This window comes from Lepisma saccharinum, chromosome 30, assembly GCF_977018435.1.
Source record: "Lepisma saccharinum chromosome 30, izLepSacc3.1, whole genome shotgun sequence".
In the NCBI taxonomy this organism is placed as follows: domain Eukaryota; kingdom Metazoa; phylum Arthropoda; class Insecta; order Zygentoma; family Lepismatidae; genus Lepisma; species Lepisma saccharinum.
In genome coordinates, this window is record NC_139258.1 from 15,827,216 (window position 1) to 15,850,555 (window position 23,340).

The window sequence follows — 23,340 nt, forward strand, 5'->3', positions numbered from 1 at the left end:
TCAAATGCCAAGAGATACATGTCATATTGCTTTAGTGTGAAAACTGCAGTGGCATACTCTCCCATGTTATCTAGTTTACTGCTTGGAACCAACTTTTTCATATATATGGAAATTGCTGGAAAATTTGAAATTGTCAGACTTCGGTTTTTGTTTTACTTGGATTGGTTTTTATTTCTATTATATCTAATTAACATATATAAATATATACAATAAATAAGAATTGTTGCTGTAAATCAGCTCCAATTTTTAGAATACTCTACTGGAAGGCTCCATAAAAAGTACACACATTTTATTCGATATCAACACTTGCAGTGGATATTTCACAGCTGTTTGAAACCGATTATGAATTCAAATTGAGCAAGAATGTTTTTGAGAATAAGATTTCAAGAAACAACAATACATAGCAACCACCATTCCCATAAATATCCCAGATTTCACATATCGCCTACCAAAGATTTAAACCAACACTTTAAGATAGTTCATTATCCTAACCTATTAAAGTAGGAAACCATGGGTAGAATAGGCCACATATTGCCTACTTGCCAGAAGATTAAATAAAAAAAATATGCTGTCAGACTTATTAAGTTAGGAAAAACTGACACTTTCACATAACCCTTTCAGTGGTGATGTCATTTTGAATATGGGCATTTTACGCTTTCGGGCTTTGGGCTGTTGGGGTCAAATGAGAGTTATTGTGCTAGAATTTTTCTTGGTAACTTCTGAAATAATTACCTTTTTAAGTACTCTAGAAACATATTACTTGATATAACTGCATAAAGCATAAATAGAGAAAGGAAAGACTGAAAAGTAAAGTAAAGTGTTCCCCTGTGCTTAGCACCACACCATGAAGGCGTATAGGGGGTGTGGGGGTAACGCCCCACACTTTCTTGATCAGGTCGTGAGTGGTGGTGATGTGATCAGCATCATGCCCCTGACTGCCTTTACCCCCCAGGGTTTCCCCCATGTACCCATGTTATTCGACGCTGGGTGGGCGCTGGGGCCGCTTCCAACGTTAGAAAAGTTCCCGGATTTGAACCGGCCGGGGATCGAACCCGGGACCTTTAGCATGGTAGTCAGACACGTTACCGACTGATGAACATTATTTTAGCCAAAAGAAATCAAAAATAATGTTTTGATTAGTGAAAACATTAAGTTCTAAGAAATGCTTGGATGTCTAAATGCACATTTGTTTGTGATATTTTTCTTAGGGCCGACCGATGCTGATGCCATGTATTGGTATTGGTTGGATTTATATTTACCAATAGGAGCCGATACTTTTCCGACATTTTTGTATTTTTGCAGGCTCCAAAAATAATGCCATGCATCATTTTCGTGGAGTCTAATTATCATGGAAATTATGCAAGATTCTGAGTTCCATTTATTTTGCATGAATAGTGTATGGGAAAACTGTAATTTGTGATCAGATAAGAATTATTTTAATATTCTGATGTTATTTTTTAATATTTTGAAGCAAAGTCTTATATTTTGATGCTTGTAAGTGGAATGCAATACTTACACACTTAACAGCTTTTCATTATTACTAGGAAAATAATTTTAAGGTCCAAATTAAGATCGGGAAAGGAGGAAAAGATTCTGATACTGATGCTGTCAAAAAAGTGCTGATAAAATACCTTTATTCAATGCTCTCTTTTCCTGCACCTTCTGTTTATAATAGAGAACTGTGGTTCTGCCGAATAGGTTTTCTTGAATTTTGTGTTTTCTCTCGTGGGTTTTGCTACATTATCTTGGGAACCATTGAGGCTACAATGATTATATTATACCATTTTATAGCTCTGGTTCTGCTCTACAAAATGAGACTATAGGATTTTATGTAGCTGCTCAAGAAGAGTGAAAATCATTAATTTTTTTGTCCAGTTTTTTAACAAAACATGAAAGAAAAGGAATGAAAAAGGTGCTGAAACATCAAAGAGGGGTTAAAGGGGATAAATGTGCCAATGTCATGAAAAGGTGCAACAAAGTGTGTTTATTTAACTTGATTTCATGTTCTAAAATACATGTCTCAAACGATCTGTAGGAAAACAGCTATATTTTTGGAAAGTTGCTGCACTTTAAAATTCGTTCCCTAATTATTACCATTTTCAAGCATCAGTATCGGTATTGGTAAGAATCTGTAAGAGTACAGGGTCTGTATAAAAAGTAATGAGACCAATTTTTTTTTGACGTGACTGTACGTCGCAGCGTGCTCGCTCCAGGTGGGTTTGATGGAGGGGAAGTAAGCTTCCAAACACACCTAGCATCAGTCGCCTACGAGCTTCCGTGCGGTTCGTATCGTGGTTTAAGTGGACCCCTGTCTATAGGCCCGGTCGAAGCTTAAAAATGCAACGTGCCATCGAACAGCGCTACGCCATTAAATTCTGTGAGGGACTCGGAAAATCGGGTATGGAGATGTTGGCCATGATCCAGCAAGTGTTCAGGAGTGAAAGCCTATCAAAAGCTGCTGTTTTGAGATGACACAAGTGCGTCAAAGACTGTCGAGAGAGTGTGGAAGACGAACCCCACGCAGGACGCCCGTCCACGAGCAGAACTGAGGACAATGTGCAACATGTGTGTGATGTGTTGAACTCAGACCGGCGGTTAAGTGTTCGAATGATTGCAGACGACGTAGGAATTGATAAAATGACTGTGCACACCATCACTAGCGAGGATTTGCAGATGAGAAAAATCTGTGCCAATTGGAGGCTGCATCATGACAATGCACCAAGCCACACCTGCTTCGTGGTCAACGACTACCTGGCCCGGAACGGCATCACAACACTTCTCCAGCCCCCCTACAGTCCCGATCTGGCCCCAGCGGACTTTTTCTTGTTCCCCCGAGTGAAGACAGCCCTCAAAGGACACCGCCATGGGATGGAAACAGAGTTCAAAGCGGCTTCGACGTGCTGCTTGAAGGACATTCCGGAAAAGGACTTACAGGGCACCTTCCAAGCGTGGAAAACTCGTTGGCAGAAGTGTGTCGACACCCAAGGGTCCTATTTTGAAGCAATACATTTTTTCCCCCGAATTTGGTCTCATTACTTTTTATGCAGACCCTGTATCGTGATCAGTATGGGTATCGATTCAGCCTTAATTATTATTGACATTTATTTTGCTTAATGATTAACTTATTGTAACTGCTACCTTTTGCAAAACTGTACCCCGTGCCGTTAGGAACGCATGTCAAGCATAGTATGCCCTTTCTCCATGACATCACACTTAACGTATAGCATATTTTCAAAGCCAGCATTTGATGAAAGCTCTTAAAATCTACAGCAATCGTTATTCACCATCACCTTTACCAGCAAGCAGAAGTTTCAACTGAAAAGCAAGCGAGAATACCAGCTGAAAGGGATTTGCAGCCTCGGGGGCCTGGGCAGTCTTATATTCTTGTCGGGAGCAGGAAAGCGCACAGGGTTTCTTACGCCAGGCTTCCGGTTATAATTTGCACCCGGGTATTTTACATACGTAAACTGCAAAATAAAGAAATAGTGTTATTGAATACATTTCAGATTTAGATCTTTAAAAGTAAGTTTCCAAAATGTTGACAAAGATCACACTACGTAATGGCATGTTTTGTGTGTGTGTGTGTGCGAGTGTGTCAAGGGATTACTGTATTTAATGGGGGAGCAGAGGGAGGTAATCTCCTCCTTCTAGATGTCGAAGGGAGAAATCACCAAATCGACAGGCAACATGTGTCGCTTGGGGGTTTCACCAATTGCAACCGGCTTCTGCAGCCTGTCATGCCACTATGGTGTGAAACATAGCTGCTGATTAGCTCGTTCCCAAGCGGCATGTGTCGCATGTTGCTTGTCACTTCAGTCTGAACTCTCCCTAAGGCAGCTTTCAAACAAAAGTGAAACTTGTCACTTGGAAATGAACCTTTAGAAATAAATGCAACCTTTCCTACCAAATCTGCATGTGCAATTTGTCGTGTACATGGCACTCGGACTGGACCATTTGCTCAATAGTGTCAATCTTGTCATCTCGGTCTGGTGGTCATGCATAAGTGGATGCTTTTTTAGAGACTGGAAGGGGGGGGGGCTGTGTCGCTTATTGTTTGTCACTTCAGTGTGAAACCCTTATGTCACATGTCTCTTGTTGCTTGTCACTTGTCTCTTCGGTCTGAAAGTTCCCTAAAACTAACAGTAAACTGTCAATTACAATTACTATGTGCATCGTTAGTGCTGGGAAGTGTGCCCTCAATCATTTGGAAAATGTATTATGTATGTGTAAAATATTGGCATATTATACAATAATTAAAATGTAACCTAGATCTGGTTCGATTCCCAGGCCAAGTGATCTCGGATGGGAATATTTCTGACATTGTCTGTGCATAAAGCAGTTCTGGGGTTCACTCAGCTGCTAATCATTGGATACCTGAGGGCAAAGTGCCTAGAGCTTATCACTATGGCCAAGATTGAGAATGTATGAGATTATTTAGCAGTTGCCGAGGCTCCACCCTCCCAGACATTGGGTTTGGTGCGAGGCACATCCAGCTGCTAACACTTTGCGGAAATTCTTTTCTCAAAGAAGCGGATAGCACCAAACTTAACTCTCCTAACCAACTTACATGCATTATTTTCATAATTACAATGCTTATGTTGTTAGGTTAGGGATGTTAGCAACACATTTTTGCAACATGTTTGCCTCTCACCCAATCCCCCACCCATAATAACTACTTTCTCCCAACACATGGCACAATACACTGCCCTGAATGGCCTCCCCGAAGGCGCAGTGGTAGCATTGTTGCCTTGTAATCAAGGGGTACCGGGTTTGATTCCCGGTCTGGAGGCACACAGTGGTCCGGATCCCACTTTAAACTGTAGATCTAGTCCCAATTAGCCGTACTGTGCATAAAGTGGACTTAAAACACCAATTCAATCAATCAAACAAACACTGCCCTGAAGTGAATCATTCTTGGAAACAGTACATACATGTGCATCCTGAAGGTGGGGGCAAATGAAAGCCAACCAAAAATTATATATTTCACACATATAATTTCTTTTCAGCCACAATAATATATGTTAATTATTGCATGAATATGATAAATTCAAATGTAAGCAATGTTTTTTGAGGAAACAACAATATTATTGGAGAAAATGTGCCTTGTTTGCCCCCCTGGAAAAAAATACCTTCCTTGCTCCTTCCTGGTAAAAATCCTGCAGATGTCCATGAGTACATATTAAAGAACTGAGTATAGTGGTTTAAAGTTCAAACAATTCATAATGTAAGTTAGGGTTTCATAACTTTTCAAACACTGTAGTTCCCATGATTTTTCAGTGTGCTTGGCAAATAAGGGACCTTTGTTTGCATTTAGATATGTAATAATATAGTTGCTCTAAATTGCAGAACTGAAGTTTCTTGGTAAATTAATACACTTCCAAGTACTGTAGTAATAGATACGAGAGTCATCCAGAAAATAAAGACCATTTGGTTATACAAAATGAAAAACACAATATTTATTGAAAAAAAAACAACAATTCTGTTACATACCTGAAGCTTCCTTCACTTCTCTACACAATCACCTCCTCAGGCCCATAACTAGAGAGGGGGCAGGGGGGGGCAACTGCCCCCTCTGAGAGCCTGATTTGCCCCCCCTGTGAAAAATACAGAACAGATTCCTACCTGAAGTTCTCAATAATCTTTACAATTATATCATGTGTTACTCTAGCAACATAACAAAGGCACTTATTGATTTTGTGATTTATTAGGGTGTAGGGGATTCCGTATAATGTCGTATCGTGATGGGGGAGGGGAATTCCCTTCCAGATTCAGACTTCGGAAAATGATTTTGCAATTTTCAGTATCTAGAACACTTGTGACATTTTGAGTAGTCTTGTATTAAAGGTGCCTAAAGGTGTCGGATGTTTTTCTTGGATGTGTTGCTATGAACTTGGAACTGCTTAAATTTTTCTTTCCCAAGTCTACCTTTTGGTAATAGTGATTCATGTGGTAGAGAGAGGGAGTGGATATTTGCTTTTTGTTACTTTGCGTTGCTTTTCTGCCACTTCTATCTAATCGCAACAATGAGTGATGACGTGAAATTGATGAAGAGACACTCATAAACAGTGCCGCAACCACAGGAGGGATTTCCTCCCCCCCCCCTGACCTTGGACGGAAGTCCATTCTAGGGGAAGCAAACATTGAAGTAAAAAAAACAAGACTAGGAGAATCTAAGAATAGCAGGACAATTGGATACTCATGATATAATTAGTTTTTACGTGTTTCTTGCATTTTTCTTTCAGACTGCCAAGGGCACTTGTAAGGGGCACAAAGGGGTAACTGCCCCCCTCAATTTCAAATTTTATTCAAATGAAAATACATTTTGTAAATTTTTTTTGCTCGCTTAGCTCGCAATGTCTGCTGTTCTTATAGTCCAACTTCAGAGCCATAGCTATGGGGCGGTGGGAGTAGGCCCTGGGAGCCAAACAATCTATAGGAAAAAGAAATGTTAAAGAGAATGCCATGGCGCCCCGTCAAGTTATTTGCACCCTATTAAAACAATTTATTTCTATGAAACTTAATATGAAATATTAATGATGATACCGTAATCCAAGAAGTCATTGATCAATCAAAGGATTCCTATTTGTTTGTCAGGTGTCAAAACATGTATTTCAACTATAATATAATACAATTCACACAATATTTTGCAAAATGGTTAACGTAACCAGTAGGTAAACATTGTCTGTAGTGATGCAAGAGTCTCCCCTTTCAAGGAAATAGAGTCCGTGGTGGACTAAGGGACCTATGTTTTAATGTTTTAGCAAGTACAAAAAAATGTATTACAAATTTTTACACAATTTTAGATCAAAGTGTAGATAATATGTAACCATTATTATGTAATTACAGTAATTCTATTTTTCTTGCATAAAACAACACAATGGTGTTGTTGGATTCGCGATAGATTCCTTTGTGAGTAAAAATCTTGCATACTGGAAACTAGAAGGAATAATTATGAAGCATGAATTATAAAGGACTCCCTTATCGGTTTTGCAGAGAGGCCCAAAGCTGTTCGTATATATTAATCATGTATTAACATTATTGACCTGTAAATATCAAGTAGATACAGTCCCTATTAGCTTATTTTCTATTCTTTGCAGTGGCATTCCCAGGATTTTCGAAAGGGAGGGGTTATGTCTACATTTCTAAGTAGTCAGTCCTCATTTTGCCATATTTTCCTGCCTTTGACGTTCTTTTTTTTAAAAAATATTATCGAAATATTGCTATTTGATGTTGGTCGAAGTTTTTATTGTTCGTTGCAGTTTCAAGATATCATCCCTTTTTTGTTACTTATCTCTTTTGGGGGAGGGGGCAAGTGCCTCTGTGTACCCTGCTATATCTGCCATTGCGACACAATATATTAAGAAATTGCCCCCTCTAGGATTGACTTCGCCCCCCCTACAAAGAATTCCTGGCTACGGGCCTGCACCTACATTTAAACATTTGTTGTATCTGGGCACGAGCTTCAGGATTCCCATGGAATTAATGAAACTGTTCATTAAGTCAGGTGGTCACTGCATTCTCCAACTCTTCATCACTTCCAAAACGTTTACCACCCAGAAACTCTTTCAACTTATGGAAAAGGTGGAAATCGCTATGAGCAAGGTCCAGACTATAGGGTGGATGATCAAAAATTTCCCATCTGAATTGATCCAGCAATTCTTGAGTTGCACCAGCAGTGTGAGGGTGGGCATTGTCGTGCAGAAGCACAATTCCTCCAGAAAGCATTCCTCGCCTCCTGTTTTGGATGGCTCGCCGTAGTTTTTTTTAGTGTCTCACAATAACAAACTCCATTGATCGTAGTGCCTTTTGGCGGAAATGCGCGAGCGGTCTTTTGTTTGAATGCAGTGACCACCTGGCTTAATGAACTGGCGGCAGAAGAGTATAACATGGGAATTCTGAAGCTCGTGCCCAGATGCGACAAATGTTTAAATGTAGGAGGTGATTATGTAGAGAAGTGAAGGAAGCTTCAGATATGTAACAGAATTGTTTTTTTCCAATAAATATTGTGTTTTTCATTTTGTATAACCAAACAGTCTTTATTTTCTGGATGACCCTCGTATAAAAAAAATATTATTTTACTTTTTCATATATGTACAGACATACATGGAATATATTATTGTGTGTGCACTAACATGAACCAAAAGCAAATAGTGATATATCTAATGTCAATTCATGATCCAAATTATAAATTAGGCATAAGACGCTATGTGAAGTAAGTCTTGAGGCTTTTCTGGCAATGAATGATGAAAAGATTCTCTCGGGCTATCGACCAGATGAGTTGTGGAAATATTTTTGAGCTTTTGAGGGCTAACGTCACTCTTATCTTCAGGGTGTGAGAGTGACATTAGCTCTTGAGAGCTTGGAAACCTTTCCAGAACTCACCTGGTTGCTATCCTGAGAGAACCTGTTCATCAAGACACCACATATTTAGAAATGCACATAATCAAAACTATACACATGAATTTTGTTTTTACGAGATTCACAAATAACAGAACTGCAAAACTAGATTGCATACTCTTAGAAATATGGAGTTGGGAAAATTATAGTTGATTTTACAGATATGATATTATTAACTTAACTGATAGTGATAAATTGGCTATTAATCCTCTCCTTAATAGAAGGTGACCACTTAGAGGATATGGGCCTCCCTGATGAGTGGTATGTTATCACTAGACCTCGGATTTTTAGGCTCTAAAAAGTGTTTTTAGGTTCCTAAAATAGGCTCTAAAAATCCCAAAATAGGCTCTAAAAACCCTAAAATAGGTCCTAAAAATCTAAAGTTAGGCTCGAAAAATCCTGAAGTAGGTTCAAAAAACTTAAAATAGTTCAAAATTCCTGAAAAATACTGATTAGGTATAGTCACCAGCAATGAAAATGGGGCACCTATATCCTGAAATACACATTGCACTATCTTGCATAATGTTATGTGTGTTGCCTAACCCTACGGCGATGGCAGAACTTACCATTGGAAATTTGCTATTAACATCCACTCTTCGCCGTATAGTTAGGCAACAATCGTTTTTCATGTTATCCACAGTCAAACTCCGCAAAACAAAAACATAGTCAGTGGTGCAAACTTCAATGATGAAATGTTAGTTTGGAAGGCGTGAATGCCACAAAGCACCGAAGTGACGCGAAAATGAGCAAGACCACGCAGATCAGAAGTTTGCACTTTGGACTGTACAGGTAATAGTGGCACCAGACATTTTGCTTTGTTTAGAGCTTTGAAAAATCACCATGGTCGTGGAGGAAGGGAAATCGACAGGGAAATTTTCAAACACGTCCATTGAATTTTTTCATGACCAAAGCAAATCCCTTTGTGTGACTAAAATCCTGTAAAACCTTTAAAAATATATTAAAAAAAGCTAAAAAACGGCTTCATTTATGTGGATAAACCTAAAATAGGTTCTAACAAGCAAAATAGGGCACTATAAAACTCCATCAGTTGTTGCGTTTTTTAACGAAACGCTGACATAACTTATTATTTCTTACATACCTGTAAAGGAAAACATAGGTTAAAAACCTAAATTCCGACGTCTAGTTATCACCCTGTATCGAAGGGGTTCGATACTTGGAGACACATAGTGGTTTGGATCCCACTTTAAACTGTAGGTCCAGTCCTGATTATCCTTTCTGGGCATATAGTGGGCTTAGAAAAATAAACTCGATAACTTAGGAGATAGCAGCTGTAAAATAGTCAAACTTTTAAGAATTTGAAGTCCTTTGGCGACATTGTTCATTTTAATGTAGGCATACAGAGAAAAATCAAGATAATACAGCCACAAATAAAACATTACATTTCATTTGCAATCATCTATTCTAAATCCTGGCTAAAAGAAAACATTCTGTTGCATTTCAAGCTATTAAAGATGAACATAAAATACTCTTAGCTGTGGTGCACAAAAGTGGAATTTTGATGCATGTGAGTTCACTGTGAATCGGCAATTCCATCTTGGTTACCAGGTGTCTTTTTTCCCCCCAAGACATTTCCTACACCTATGTACAGTCCGGCCAAGGAAGACGAAACTACCTGGAAAGGACGATTCCAAACGCGAGAGGGGAAACAGGGAGAAGCACTCGCCGAACTACCCTGTGGTATTTCGCTTGTGGGGGTTTGCTTGTTGTGTTTTTTACCGCTTTCTGTGTTGTGTTTGTGATGGCTCTTACAATTGGCAACAAACCGTTTCGAAGTGGAATGAGGAAAATTGGGACGTTTTGGCCCCTGTTGCACATTCTACAATACAACCTCGTTTTTCTAGAAAATGTCACAAGCCATTCAGTTACTACATTTATACTTATAATACTATATACAACAATATTATTATTATTAAATACTATCCTGATTAATGTTGTGTACATTTGTGCTAATTATAATATTTACTAAGAAGATCAATTTAATTGAAGGATCTGAAACAAAGCTACTGGTTTACAAACAAGTTTATCTACTAATGTGACGATATGAATACTTTCCTGATATGTTCTGTTTGCTGATATAGTATATGACTGGCTTACCTAACCCTAACATAATTCGTAAACATTTCTGTATGTATTTTGGCGGCGATGTTACTACGTTGAAACTTCATTGCTGTTTCTACAGCAGACGATTTTCAAGGAACCCGCTTCCTGTCCAAATCTCCGTCACCCCTATTTAGCCACTGAATGCGTCCGGTTGGCGCATGCGCACTTCCGTCCATGGTCTCGGCTAAGGCAGCCAGACAGTATTTTAGTCTTGCATCAGCATCTGAGAGGAATTTGAAAGAATGTGTCCGACATTTTGAGCATTACATAAGTGTTTAAAGATAATGCATGTTTCAGTTGGGGAAACAGAAAATCAGAGTGAAATTCAAAAACTTCTGAGAACAATTTCCTCTTTGGAGAAATATGTTGTGCAGAATCAGGGGAAATGTTGGCACAAGGATCGGGGACGAAAGAAATTCCATCCCAATCCTGGCTTTGAAAAATTACTTTATGATTTTCAGGATCCTGTACAGTTTGGAAATTTGAAATACATTAAAGTACTTGATTCTCAACTGTCAGCATTTTCTTGAAAGCGAAAAGTTTCATTAGAGAATTTCAAAATAATATCTTCATTGATGGATAATTTTCAGTGTCGTGAAACTTTGAACATTTCCCATCCTGGAAATTTCTTGACTGTCTGGAAATGACAAACATTTTCCTTCTCCAACTAGTAAGCTTTTTGTTTATCTGTTTATTTCCTGGGCCGCAGCAAAGAGATAGTGGTAAAGCTGGTGCTGTGTAATCAAGGGATATTGGGTTCGATTCCTGGCACATTGCACAATGTTTAACATGCAGTTCCTGTCTTGATTAGCCTATCGAACTTAATGCTAACTAAGAAACTATTTTTTCCCAATCCTAACAAAAAAGAAAAGAAAAAAAGAAATGTTTGCACTTGAAAAACACACAGTAGTATTATTGATTATACATTTTGGAATACTGTATTTAAGTATCCATTTTTAGGGCCTTTCCCGATGGCACAGTGGTAGCATCATCGCCTTGTAATCAAGGGGTCCCAGGTTCGATACTCGGTGGAGGCACATAGTGGTTCGGATCTCACTTTAAACTGTAGGTCCAGTCCCGATTAGCCTTACTGTGCATAAAGTGGACTAAAAACACCAAATCAATTAATCTTGAGTATCCATTTAAATATTCAACTTTGAACTCAAAATGTGTTGAATTCACATTATTTGGTAATATCTTTTAGTAACATATATTATATGCTGTGAATGTTGTTGTCGCCTACATTTTGCTTTTAAAGTGATCTGGTAACATCACTTATGCAACCAGATCCCCACCTGTGGACATTACTCCATAAGAGCCTGTAAAAAATTTATCCACATGAGGAACAACCTCCTAAAAAAGGCACAAATTATGACCGTTTTGGCTCTAAATGTATTGTTACACCTCCCTACATAAACCCCTCTTTCACAGTGGACTTACTGCATCAATATCCTGCTCATGTTCAGTGCAGCTAACACATAAAACAATTCAAATTTATGAATATAGGAAATAATCGATAGAAACATTATAACAATTAGCTACTCTAGCATATTACAAACATCATTAAGCAGTCATAAATTTCTGCAAATATTATTTTCCTTCTTAACATATATATATTATCCTAATATCACAGATTCGTATTGATTGTGTAAAGCAAATGTACTATCATATAACATGAAAACGTACAGATCGTTGTGGTCCTAGTTCTTTCCACTTTGAAAAATCCATTCTGGGTAATATTTTACTCTTGCACGGAACGCGAGGATTGCTGAAAAATAGGAGAAAAACATGAAACAATATCTACTGCAGTAAAATGCTTAACTAGATCATATTGGAAGAGAAGATGAATTTTCATTGTATCTATTGTCTTTCAATTCTTGAATTAATGAATTTAACTTTATTTGAAACAATTATGGCTTACTTTATGGTATTGAAACTGGTGTAAAAATGCTACCCATCCCACTGTTTTCTATATGGAAGTGCTAGAGTGTAGATTTGTTAAGTAAGTAATAAGAGAGAGATGCCTTTTCCTCCATATCTTTCCGTTTCTAAATGCTTTTTACATGCACCATACAATTTGCAACAATTTTCATAACTTAAAATTTACTTTATGGGATATGTACGTAGGGCTATGAAAAGAGCCAGGCAAACTGGACAACTGCTTGGGCTGCCGATAGTGCATGTGTGATGTGTGGTTTTTACGTTGGACCAACATGTGGTTTTTATGTTGGGCCAACGTGTGGTTTTTACATTGGGCCAACATATGGTTTTACGTTGGTCCAACATACTGAAAACTAAATGGATAGGTTTGTTCTCTGATATACATAATTTATTGGGAGACCAAATGTAAACAATAGTTCAGGTTATTTATGAAAATAAAAAAAAATGCACAGCACTTTCTCAGTCACATGGTATCATTGTTTTCAAGGCTCCATACCTTCAAGTGATAGCAGAAAAACCTTCTAGAGTTTACTTAATTTTCCATCTTTGATGGAATTTAGTCTGCACATAACATTGCTCAACCACCTTCATAATAATACCTGTAAGAATGTTCTTGTTCTACTACAGCTAAAGAGACAAACAATAAGTAATTCCCAACACATCTTTTCATCCATGGTGGCTGACAAAGGACTGGTGAGTGACTGCAAGTTAAAAATAGCTTCTACTTTCATTAAAAATTTATTATATTTCCAGTATGTGCTGTGACTGAAATATTCGAAAAGAAACACTGTTACATGTCGCTTAGTTTACACTCTAGAAGTTTCAGCATTCTCCTGAAAGTTGTCTTAGCATTAAAAAGTTCTGTAAAACTGATTTTGACTCACGTTTCCATGGTTGGGGAAATGTTGGTAACTTTCGTTGGTCCAACGTAAGACCAAAGTCAATTTGCCAACCAATGTAAAGCCAACCTTTCCCATGTTGGCCCAACGGTGGTGGTTACTTGGGTAAAGAAGAGCCATTCTGGAACTGACCAACCTCACTGAATATGTATTCAAGTGTTCACTTGCATCCCCCGAGATATCTGCTAAACGTTCATGCAATTTGAATGGTGAAATCGTGGCAAAATTTTATTACAAAGAAGATCGTTTTCTGCGATTTACAGGCTGTCAGGTACAGCAATTCACCACCATGTCCAACAAAATAACAAGAGAACGTTTTCAGAAGAGCCATTAGAATCATGATGACTGCCATAACTAGGGTGTACAGGATGTAAATATTTTGATTGGGATGGGATTTGGAAGGAAATATTAACAGTTCTGATGTTAGGGTCTGAAAAATTCTCCATTTCCGATCAGGTTTTCGGGATCAAGTTTAAATCTCTAATTGTACACCATATTCCCTCTTTAAGTGATTGTTCTTGCACTTCTGGTATAAGAACTGTTAATTTCAAGAAACTTATAGTGCAGAAAATATCGATAATTAGCTTCTTAAATAAGATCCTTTGGAATTTCTCGGCTGTTCAGGATTACGAAAAGTCGAGGTTTGACCTGGATAATTCACACCTCGTCATTTTCAGTTATTACTTTTTTACAGTAACCTTCGGCATGTAAAAACATGGATCAGAGATATCATGAGGGACAGTAGTAGATTAAGTGGTTTCTGTTTGACTGTGCGTTGTGAAAAAGTACAAAAAGACAAAAGAACTGTTCACCAGAAAAGTGATAGATGTCTATGGAAAGGAAATAAGGCCAATCCAGTTTCTATCTAGGTAGCAGATTGAAGTCTCAACTTCTATACAGCCCCAAAGTATTTTAGATTCATGAATTTTGTGATTTGTTAAGTAATAATAATAATAATAGCAAAAATTAGGGATGTGACGAAGCTGAAAATTTACCGATGCCGATGTACTCACCGATAATTTTTGGAACCGATACCGATTCCGATACATAAGATTATGAAACAGAAATGGGATGTTATTTTCAGCATGACAAAAATAAATTTGCTATGTACATTTCTTTTGCATATGATATGTATATACATATATATTCTCAAGAGATGCGAATGTACATTTGCATCTACAAAAGGTTATGTGAACCTAGAGATTTAACATTAGTACACAAGCAGTTCTTTGAAATGCAAAATGAATTCCTGTTCTGCCAGATTCAACTTCAGAAACACAAGTTTTGGAAGCACTTCAGGAAGTAACCTACTTCTTCTCTTATCGAAAATCTGTTCAGCAACACTGAACACTCAATCACTGAATACTGATGCAGCAGGTATGCCCAAGTATTTTCTCACCACTTGCTTCAGGTTTGAATACTCATTTTTGAATTTCCAATACAACAGCAGATCCTGGTTCAGCAATGTACTGTTTTATTTCCGATTTTGAGTTAGGTTGATCCTCTGAATGAGTTTGCAATAATTTTAGTACAAAAACTCTACAATAATGACGAATCATAACCAAATTTTCAATAAATCTTACAAAACATAATATATTAAACTTATTAGAAGGTAAAACTCTAGTATAATCTGCACCGGTTTAAATATCGGATTTTTGCCGATGCCGATGTGTCAATTTCGGCCGATTTTCGTACATCTGTAATCAGCATCGGCACATCCCTAGCAAAAATAATAACAACAAAAACAACAATACAAGTTTCTATGACAGAAGGGCAAGATATGAAATCTTACTATCCCCCCCCCCCCGAGAAAATCCTGCTGTCGGCCTTGGGCATCTCCCCCAAAACAAACAGTTTAATTTGCACAGTGGGTGTGGCAGTGGGGAACCATTTTGTGCTATTAGGAGTTGATATTTTAACAACTCAGGCACACATTTTATTCTTCTCCTTCATATTATATCAATTCTCCAACTGCTATGGTTCAGTGTTAGTATGTTTATTTATATCTGTAGCATGTTACATTGCAATCCAACGCCCCCAAACAAGTATGTTAATAGTGGAACAAGCTATACTTACATTTCGTAATCTGGAAGAACCATTGCATATACCTGGACTGCTTCTATCCTATCACCTGAGTTGCATAATAAGCGAGATAACTTTATTTTACGTATTTCCTTCAGCTGTTCTGTAATGAACATAAGCAGTAATGAGCAGAGCAACAGATAAAGATAGCCACTGAAACCTACAATAATGTTATAGACGCCTGATTCTGCATACTGGCAATTTTTTTCTGTACAACTAACTTTCAAGGTGAAAAATTTACTACGTTGCGCTTACCGAACAATAATAAAGTGACAACAATCGCCAAGATATTGCAAAAAAAGCAGCCAAATTACTATGTAAACTGTTAAACGTAAAATTGATAGCATTAACTTGAAATCTTCGGTGAACAATAAACACACCGACATTATAGTTACGTCACAGCGCAAAGAATAATAGTAAATGTATAATAAGTAACCCTGTGTCTAGGCGTCCGGAATTGGGGCTCCAAATTTCATTCTAAGATTTATTTTCATGTTAATATATCAAAAGAAAACTGTTCAGCTTTTGGAAAATTCTCGTCTGTTTTCATCTGGGCCTATTTCAGGAATGGGCCTAATGCTGCAGCATCAATAGCACCCACCTTAATCCGGCCCTGCATAGGGGTAACTTAGCAGGGGCAAAGGGGGCACTTGCTCCCCCAGAATTTTCAAGTTTATTAAAATTTACAAGTTAAGGGCATTTTTATTAACCTCCTGGTGCCCGAGGAGCAAAATAATAGAGTAATATTTGTGATTTCGCAAACATAACTGTTATTTAGCAAATAATCCTGGATGCAAGTTTTGTGGGATGAAAAACTTTTTGATTCTTCCTCAACATAGTTAAGCTCCACGTTGCACCCATGGCTATAGATAGACACGTGGTTGTATTTTGAAGTGGAGGGATTTAGGGCCTAATGTCCCACTTCCAGAAACTTCAGGCATGCAACTTCAGAAACCAAAATTAGCAACTCACTTTGAAATACTTATTCAAACTTGGCAAAAATACAACAGGTAGATAATGCTGAGGGAAGCTTCCTTGAGACAGTTTTATCGTTTGATCCAAAGCCCACCAATGACCCCTCCACTTCCATATCTGGCTGTTTTCTTTTCAGCATCGTTCTTAGGACAAACTAAAAATTCCCTTATGATTGCTCCAAAATTCCTTTCCTGAACTTTAAATCATTGACATGAGTTCATGACCTTTGCCTTATGCTCACCTACCCCCTCCCCCATTCCCTGCGGTCACTATACTCTACACAAATATTTTAAACCTATATTCAAACCCATAAAATGCATGCTTGTATAGTGACTACCTGTAATATTGTTAAGCATATGATCAATTATGGATGACCTTACTGCAAACTTATTTCTCTCTACCACCATGTATATAGAACAATTCTTACAGTAAATAAATTGTGGTTCAGTTATTTATTTGTACTAAATTCTTACCAATAGCAACAATGTTCAATTATAAAATATACTGATAACTGATATTGTATTGATTTGCCTCTTAAGCTATAACCAGGTGACTGTAGTGAATTTTGCCTTAGGGACAATAAGCTGTATTTATATGTTTACTATATTTTACAAAACCACAGTATATGAGTTAATAATAATAATAATAATAATAACAACAAAATGAACAAATTACAGGCTATTTGTAGAAGTACTGGATCGGTAAATGCCCCTTATGCAACTGATCTGTCCCATACTTACTAAATTATTTTAGTTGCATTCTCTTCAGACATAAAAGAAACAGAGTAGCATAACATGCATTTCAGATGTTTCAACACATTAAAATAAATCTTGAATCCCAAGCCCCAAGGGGGTATTCTTGGAGTTGTTTCATCTAGTTTTTGGACACCTCACTTGCAGCAGGTAGCCAGGGGGAGAGCTGAGGGGGCTGAAGCCCCCTCTGAAATCCTACATATATCTAATTTAAATAGTGTATAGTGGTAATTAATGTTACTTCCATAGCAGGATTAAACATTAGATCAAAAAAGTTTAGTGTATAATAGAGGAACCAGGTTATAGTTTTTTATTCTACTATTTAATCCAAAGAATAAATGGATCCACAGCTCTCAAAATGTATAATTTTCATTCTGAGAGGTCACACAATAGAAACTTTATGAGTAAAATTTACCCCTAACTTTTAAAGCCCTTTTTTTTAACGGAATGTGTAAAAGTTAATAACAAAATAAATAACTATGAATTTCAGTACAATAACTGTACAAAATGTAAGAAAAATAATGGACAACAGTTGTGTTGGATATTGACTCATACGGTGGATCAAGTAGCAAAGTCCCTCCTTTTGTAAAATAATAATAATAGTAAATTTGGATTAAAATTGGTTTATTATTAATGACTTATAATAGTTAATATTGCAAAATGAAAATTATAACTGTGGTAATAATTATGATTGTCATTATTATTTCTACAGTGGCCGCGGTGGCTCAGTCGGTAACGCGTCTGACTACCATGCTCAAGGTCCCGGGTTCGATCCCCGGCCGGTTCAAATCCGGGAACTTTTCTAACGGTGGAAGCGGCCCCGGCGCCCACCCAGCGTCGAATAACATGGGTACCTGGGGGAAACCCTGGGGGGTAAAGGCGGTCAGGGGCGTGATGCTGATCACATCACCCCCACTCACGACCGGATCAAGAAAGTGTGGGGCGTTACACCCACACCCCCTATACGCCTTCATGGCGTGGTGCTATGCACAGGGGAACACTTTACTTTTTTTTTTTTATTATTATTTCTACTAATCAAGTTTCATCAGTGGCCTGCTCCCACCCCCTACTAATATTTCTGGCTACGCCTTTCCTGATAAGGGATGAGCCCCTCCTGAAATAAAATCCTGGCTACGGGCCTGCTCACTTGTAGAGAAAGAGAGATGATACGATGCATTTTCTATTTTTCACTTGTACTGAAATGTGTTTAAAAAAATTCAAAATCATTACGAAGAGAGATAATTTCCATTTCCTTCAATATGAATTGAAAGAAAGATATTCTTGTTAATTTTTGTTGTACATGTTTTCTGTAGCTTACCTAGAGTGAAAGCACTAGGCCAACCTGAATTTTCATACCAAAATCTGTCTCCATACTTTAGATTTTTGAAATTTTGGGCAATGAGACAGTTGAATGTGGGTCCTACCAGACTCCCTGGCAAAGGTTTTTCTGAAACACCACCTGACCAAAGGTCGATGTCATCTGGATGCCTGAAAATGAGATGAATATTATTTCTTAATTAAAGCATACAAGCTAATGCATTAATATGCCTCAATTTTTACTAATTTTCCATAAGGTAACATACAGAATAATTAACACAATTATTTTTTGTGTTTTTTTTTTATTTTATCTGCAACATTTCGTTCTGGTTTCCCAGAACTTTTTCAAGCTACACATACAACACAACCTCACATGGATAGTGACACACAAAGTCAACTTTTAACTGATTATTTTACAAGTTTATACCAATTTTAACTCAAATAACACTATTTATACTATTCAGGCAAGACTTTTTAATATATTTTGGGCTATCAAAAGAAAATTTCAACTTTTAACTTATTATTTTACAAGTTTACGCAAATTCTTACTCAAATAACACTATTTATACTATTTAGGCAAGACTTTTTAATATATTTTGGGCTATCAAAAGAAAATTTCAACTTTTAACTTATTATTTTACAAGTTTACGCAAATTCTTACTCAAATAACACTATTTATACTATTCAGGCAAGACTTTTTAATATATTTTGGGCTATCAAAAAAAAATTCAACTTTTAACTGATTATTTTACAAGATTATGCAAATTCTTACTCAAATAACACTATTTATACTATTCAGGCAAGAGTTTGAGTAGCCATGTGAGGTTGTGTTGTTGTATTTGTAGCTTGAAAAAGTTCTGGGAAACGAGAACAAAACGTCACAGATAAGATCAAATATTTTGCATGTACAAAAAGTGGTTATGCAAACCTTCAAGAAGAACATTAATAAGTTAACATGAAAATCCCATTTAATTATTGCATTTTTAGTTGCATCTTTAAGAAATTTGTGCTGAAATAGAATGCATTACATGTATAGTAGGGAGTTAATCATAATTAGTGGAATTATGTGTAAAAAATATTATCAGTATGGTTTTCTTCTCTAAATGTACCCTCCTCCAATAATGATTCAATATTTTGGGGCAAGTTAAAAATTTAACATGTTATGCAGAAAATACAGTTTTTATATTGAAGCCACCAATGTTTGAACCATGGGGACAGTGATCTCCAGAAATTAATAAGTGATTTATAGGGTATAATTTTTGCTTATTTGCCCTTTTTATTCATTTTCATTAACACTTAGGCATTTTTTAATGTTTTACATTAATTTCATATTGTTCCTAGCCTGCTACTAGTTTATAAATGCCTATTTTGCATAATCTTGCCTAAAATGCCTATTTTTTGTATTTTGTCTTATTCCTGTTTCTTTCGCTCTTTTATTAGTACATTGTATAAAGCTGTCTCTTGTTTGTGAGTGTCTCTTCATCAATTTTATGTAACAACCATTCACCATCATCATCATGATTAGCCAAAAATGACAGAAAAGCTAAACAAAAATAAGAAAGGTGCAATAAAATTTAAAAATTTCAAGTCGGTACAAGTGCAACCAAGAAAACTGATATTCGTGCCTATTTTGGTGCCTTTTTAATGCTATATTGCTTTTTAAGAGCCTATTTTCATACTTTTTCCTGCCTATTTGTCTTCCTGTTTTACAAGGTTTTAGTGCCTAGTGATTAAAATACAAACAAAACAAGGAGGAAACCTCTCCTTCAGGTATAAGTTAATAATTATTGAAATTAATATAAATTAGATTGTTTGAAAGAAGAAGATATATATGAAAATATAAATTAATAAAGAAGAAGATATATATGAAAATATAAATTAATCAAGAAGATATATACGAAAATATAAATTAATAAAGAAGAAGATATATATATGAAAATATAAATTAATAAAGAAGAAGATATATACGAAAATATAAATTAGTTCCAATCATTACATACATTTGAAACTTCCAGTTCAAACAAGGAAATATTAAACGACTTTTGAGACACACTGAACTCTACATTTCAGCCACACAGTTTTCAAATGTGCAGTGATGAATAACAAAAGAAAGTGGAAGGAAAAGTACTTATCATGGAGAGTTCCAGTTGGTTTTTCATGGAAAAATGACATTCTTGCGAGAAGTGAAATCCGTCCCAACAAGCATAGTCAGAAGAAGAAAATAAATTTTACCCAAATATATTTGTTTGGTGAGTCACTATGGCCCAACCAAGGGTGTCATAGGAGAACAGATGCATCTGGAAAAATGCTTTGTGCATATGGAATATACAAAGCCTGTTGCAGAGAAGGTGAGACTAATTCCTGTATAGGAAAACAGCGACCTCCATTGGCTAGCAAATGTACTAGGGTGAAAATTTGGTTCATTAGCTGCCGATTGAGACCGAAATGAGCGCAATAGGTCAAAAAGTCGTGACTGCGTAGCAGTTAAAAGACAAGCATGTACATGGACCCCTCCAAGAATCATTAAAATGAATCAAAAAAATTAAAAACCTCAAAATTTTTATTCAGAATCAGCCATATCGAGTAGACGTACAAAATTTTCAAAATAGGCACCATTGACAGCTAAGCAAGCATCCATGCGCTCCTGCCACTTTGTGAATGTCTTTGAAAATTCGTCGTCAAGTAGCGAACTGAAGAAAACTTGCGCTGCGGTGATCACTTCTTTGTTCGTCATGAAATGACGACCACGTAAAGTGGCCTTTAAAAGTGGAAATAGCCAAAAGTCGCAGGGTGCAAGGTCTGGGCTGTATGCTGGATGTGGGAAAATGTCTATTTTTCTCTTCGTCGCATAATCCTGAAAAGCTCGCGTCGTATGCAACCGTATTCACTAGCATCTCATTAATCACGGACGGTCTTTGTCCAGGATGCGGAAGCAAAGTGCCTGATTCGCGCCCATCTTAGAACAACTTGTGCCATCGGTACACTGTGGCTCTACTCAGTCTGTCTTGATCGGCATGTGCCTGTTGAAACATTGCATTTTTCCCTAAATGCCAACAAAATTTTATGGCATGTCGCTGTTCATCTTGAATACTTATCACGAAAAGAAATGTTATACACAAAAACCTGGAGAGGTAAATGAAACACGTTCCACGTAAATCAACACAGCTGCTCACTAACGTGGTTTCGCAACATGTGACAACTTGCTACGGAAACAGAATGAGTCATCCTACACGACACGACTAGTGCCGAAACCAAAGGCAATGTTGCCAAGCCAGGAAAAAATCTGTCTCACCTTCTCTGCAACAGCCTTTGTATATTATATACCATGCCCCCCCCACTCAAATATCACGAAGATAATGACACTTGTGGGCCCAACCATATATAATTGTATTTGTATGAAGTTAGAATGTCAAAATTTCACTTTCTTTGAAAATTCTTGCCATTCCACTAAGAATAAATCAAACTTCAACCGTCTCTGACAAACAGTGATGTCTTTTGAATGTATCCTCATATTTGAGAAACATATGCTTTAAAATTCCTTATGAAAGGGAAAAAAAAACAGATTTTGACAAATGTACAATAGTCGTATTGCATTGAAATTCAGTTATACCGTACTGTCAAGTGGCTATAAATGGGAACAAAAAGGGAGACGAAACGCAAATGAAATATCAAAAGTTGTTCTGGAGAAGTGATGAGGAATTTAGAGTTATTTGCTGCTGGCCACAAAATGAACCTACCAGTGTAAGGGGCTTAGATGCACTGGCCCCAGATGAGAACATTTAAAGTTTCATTCTAAACTTTTAAATATGTAACATAGTGAATCACCTGTAAACATCTTGATATCTTGTTACAGTCACATTTTCCATAATGTGCATCATTTCGTTCCATTCATACATCCGAGGTAAACCACAGAACTGTCGGAATTCATTGTAAGATGGAACTCCGTGCTCTCTCGCCCTCTGTACATTGATCGCCGCCAGATCCATCCCATATCGTTTCTGGGGCTTTTGGAAAAGGTGGTTTGTTACCTGAAAGTTTCACAAAAATAAAACGAAGTAAATACTCTCTTGACAGTCATCAATATACTGTCATGATTGGAAATGTACAGTCTGTCTATAGGGTACCAATTACCCTCCATTGGGCACACCATTTTCTATAATATGCATTGGTGTATATTAAGTATCTTTAAGGTATGAAATACACCATGAATTATACTGATCATACGTGCAAATGCTCTTTATGTGTCTTTCTTCTACAATCAGCTGCAACTTTCTTCTGCTCTTTCAAAATGACGTAATCTTATAAAGTTAATGCTGTCGCATGCTTAGTGTACAGTTCTCCCTCACATACCTAAGTATGTAACAACCAAATCATTGCCATGTTTACTTTGGGTCACTTTCATATTCACTTTTGGTACTAATACATAGCTACGCATCCTCCCTTCCTCACTAATCGACTTCCTTACAACATTGGAATCTGCAGTGTGCTTTGTCTTTCGACGCATTGATATTTTTCTTGTTACATATTTAGGTGTGTGGGGGACAACTGTACACCAAGCATGCAACTCATGTTAGCATTGTAATATTACATGGCTAAGAAGTGCAGTAGAACCATGCAACTGTGCTCAGAACAAAGAAAAAGAATGTTGAGCTTCACAAGGGCACTCATGTGCAGTATAGTTGCAATTGTGCAATGAATATCGATGAGGGACACCTGTACTCCACGTGCCTGATGGAGGGTTAAAGTGTGTTAACAATTGCTATATTTTACTGGAAACGTCTCTCATGTATTATTTCATTCATTCACTCTGCCTTAATATGCAGGCTTTTCACTGCAACATCCAGGATTTCCAATCA

At 37.1% G+C, this 23,340-nt stretch overlaps 1 protein-coding gene across 2 annotated transcripts in view; it reads right to left on the reverse strand.

Annotated features, from left to right (window-relative positions):
* Nucleotides 1–2,607: 2,607 nt before the first annotated feature.
* The window catches only part of LOC145982048 (immunomodulatory peroxidase-like), a 115,396-nt gene continuing 94,663 nt past the window's right edge, over nucleotides 2,608–23,340 (reverse strand). For both annotated transcript variants that reach the window (XM_083115631.1, XM_083115630.1), the window contains exons 12-16: nucleotides 22,310–22,512; nucleotides 18,486–18,655; nucleotides 15,435–15,543; nucleotides 12,205–12,286; nucleotides 2,608–3,467 (exon numbers count right to left, since the gene is read on the reverse strand). In XM_083115631.1, the coding sequence (XP_082971757.1) occupies nucleotides 3,312–3,467; nucleotides 12,205–12,286; nucleotides 15,435–15,543; nucleotides 18,486–18,655; nucleotides 22,310–22,512 (720 nt within the window). In that variant the 3' untranslated portion in view covers nucleotides 2,608–3,311. The remainder of the gene's footprint in view (nucleotides 3,468–12,204; nucleotides 12,287–15,434; nucleotides 15,544–18,485; nucleotides 18,656–22,309; nucleotides 22,513–23,340) is intronic.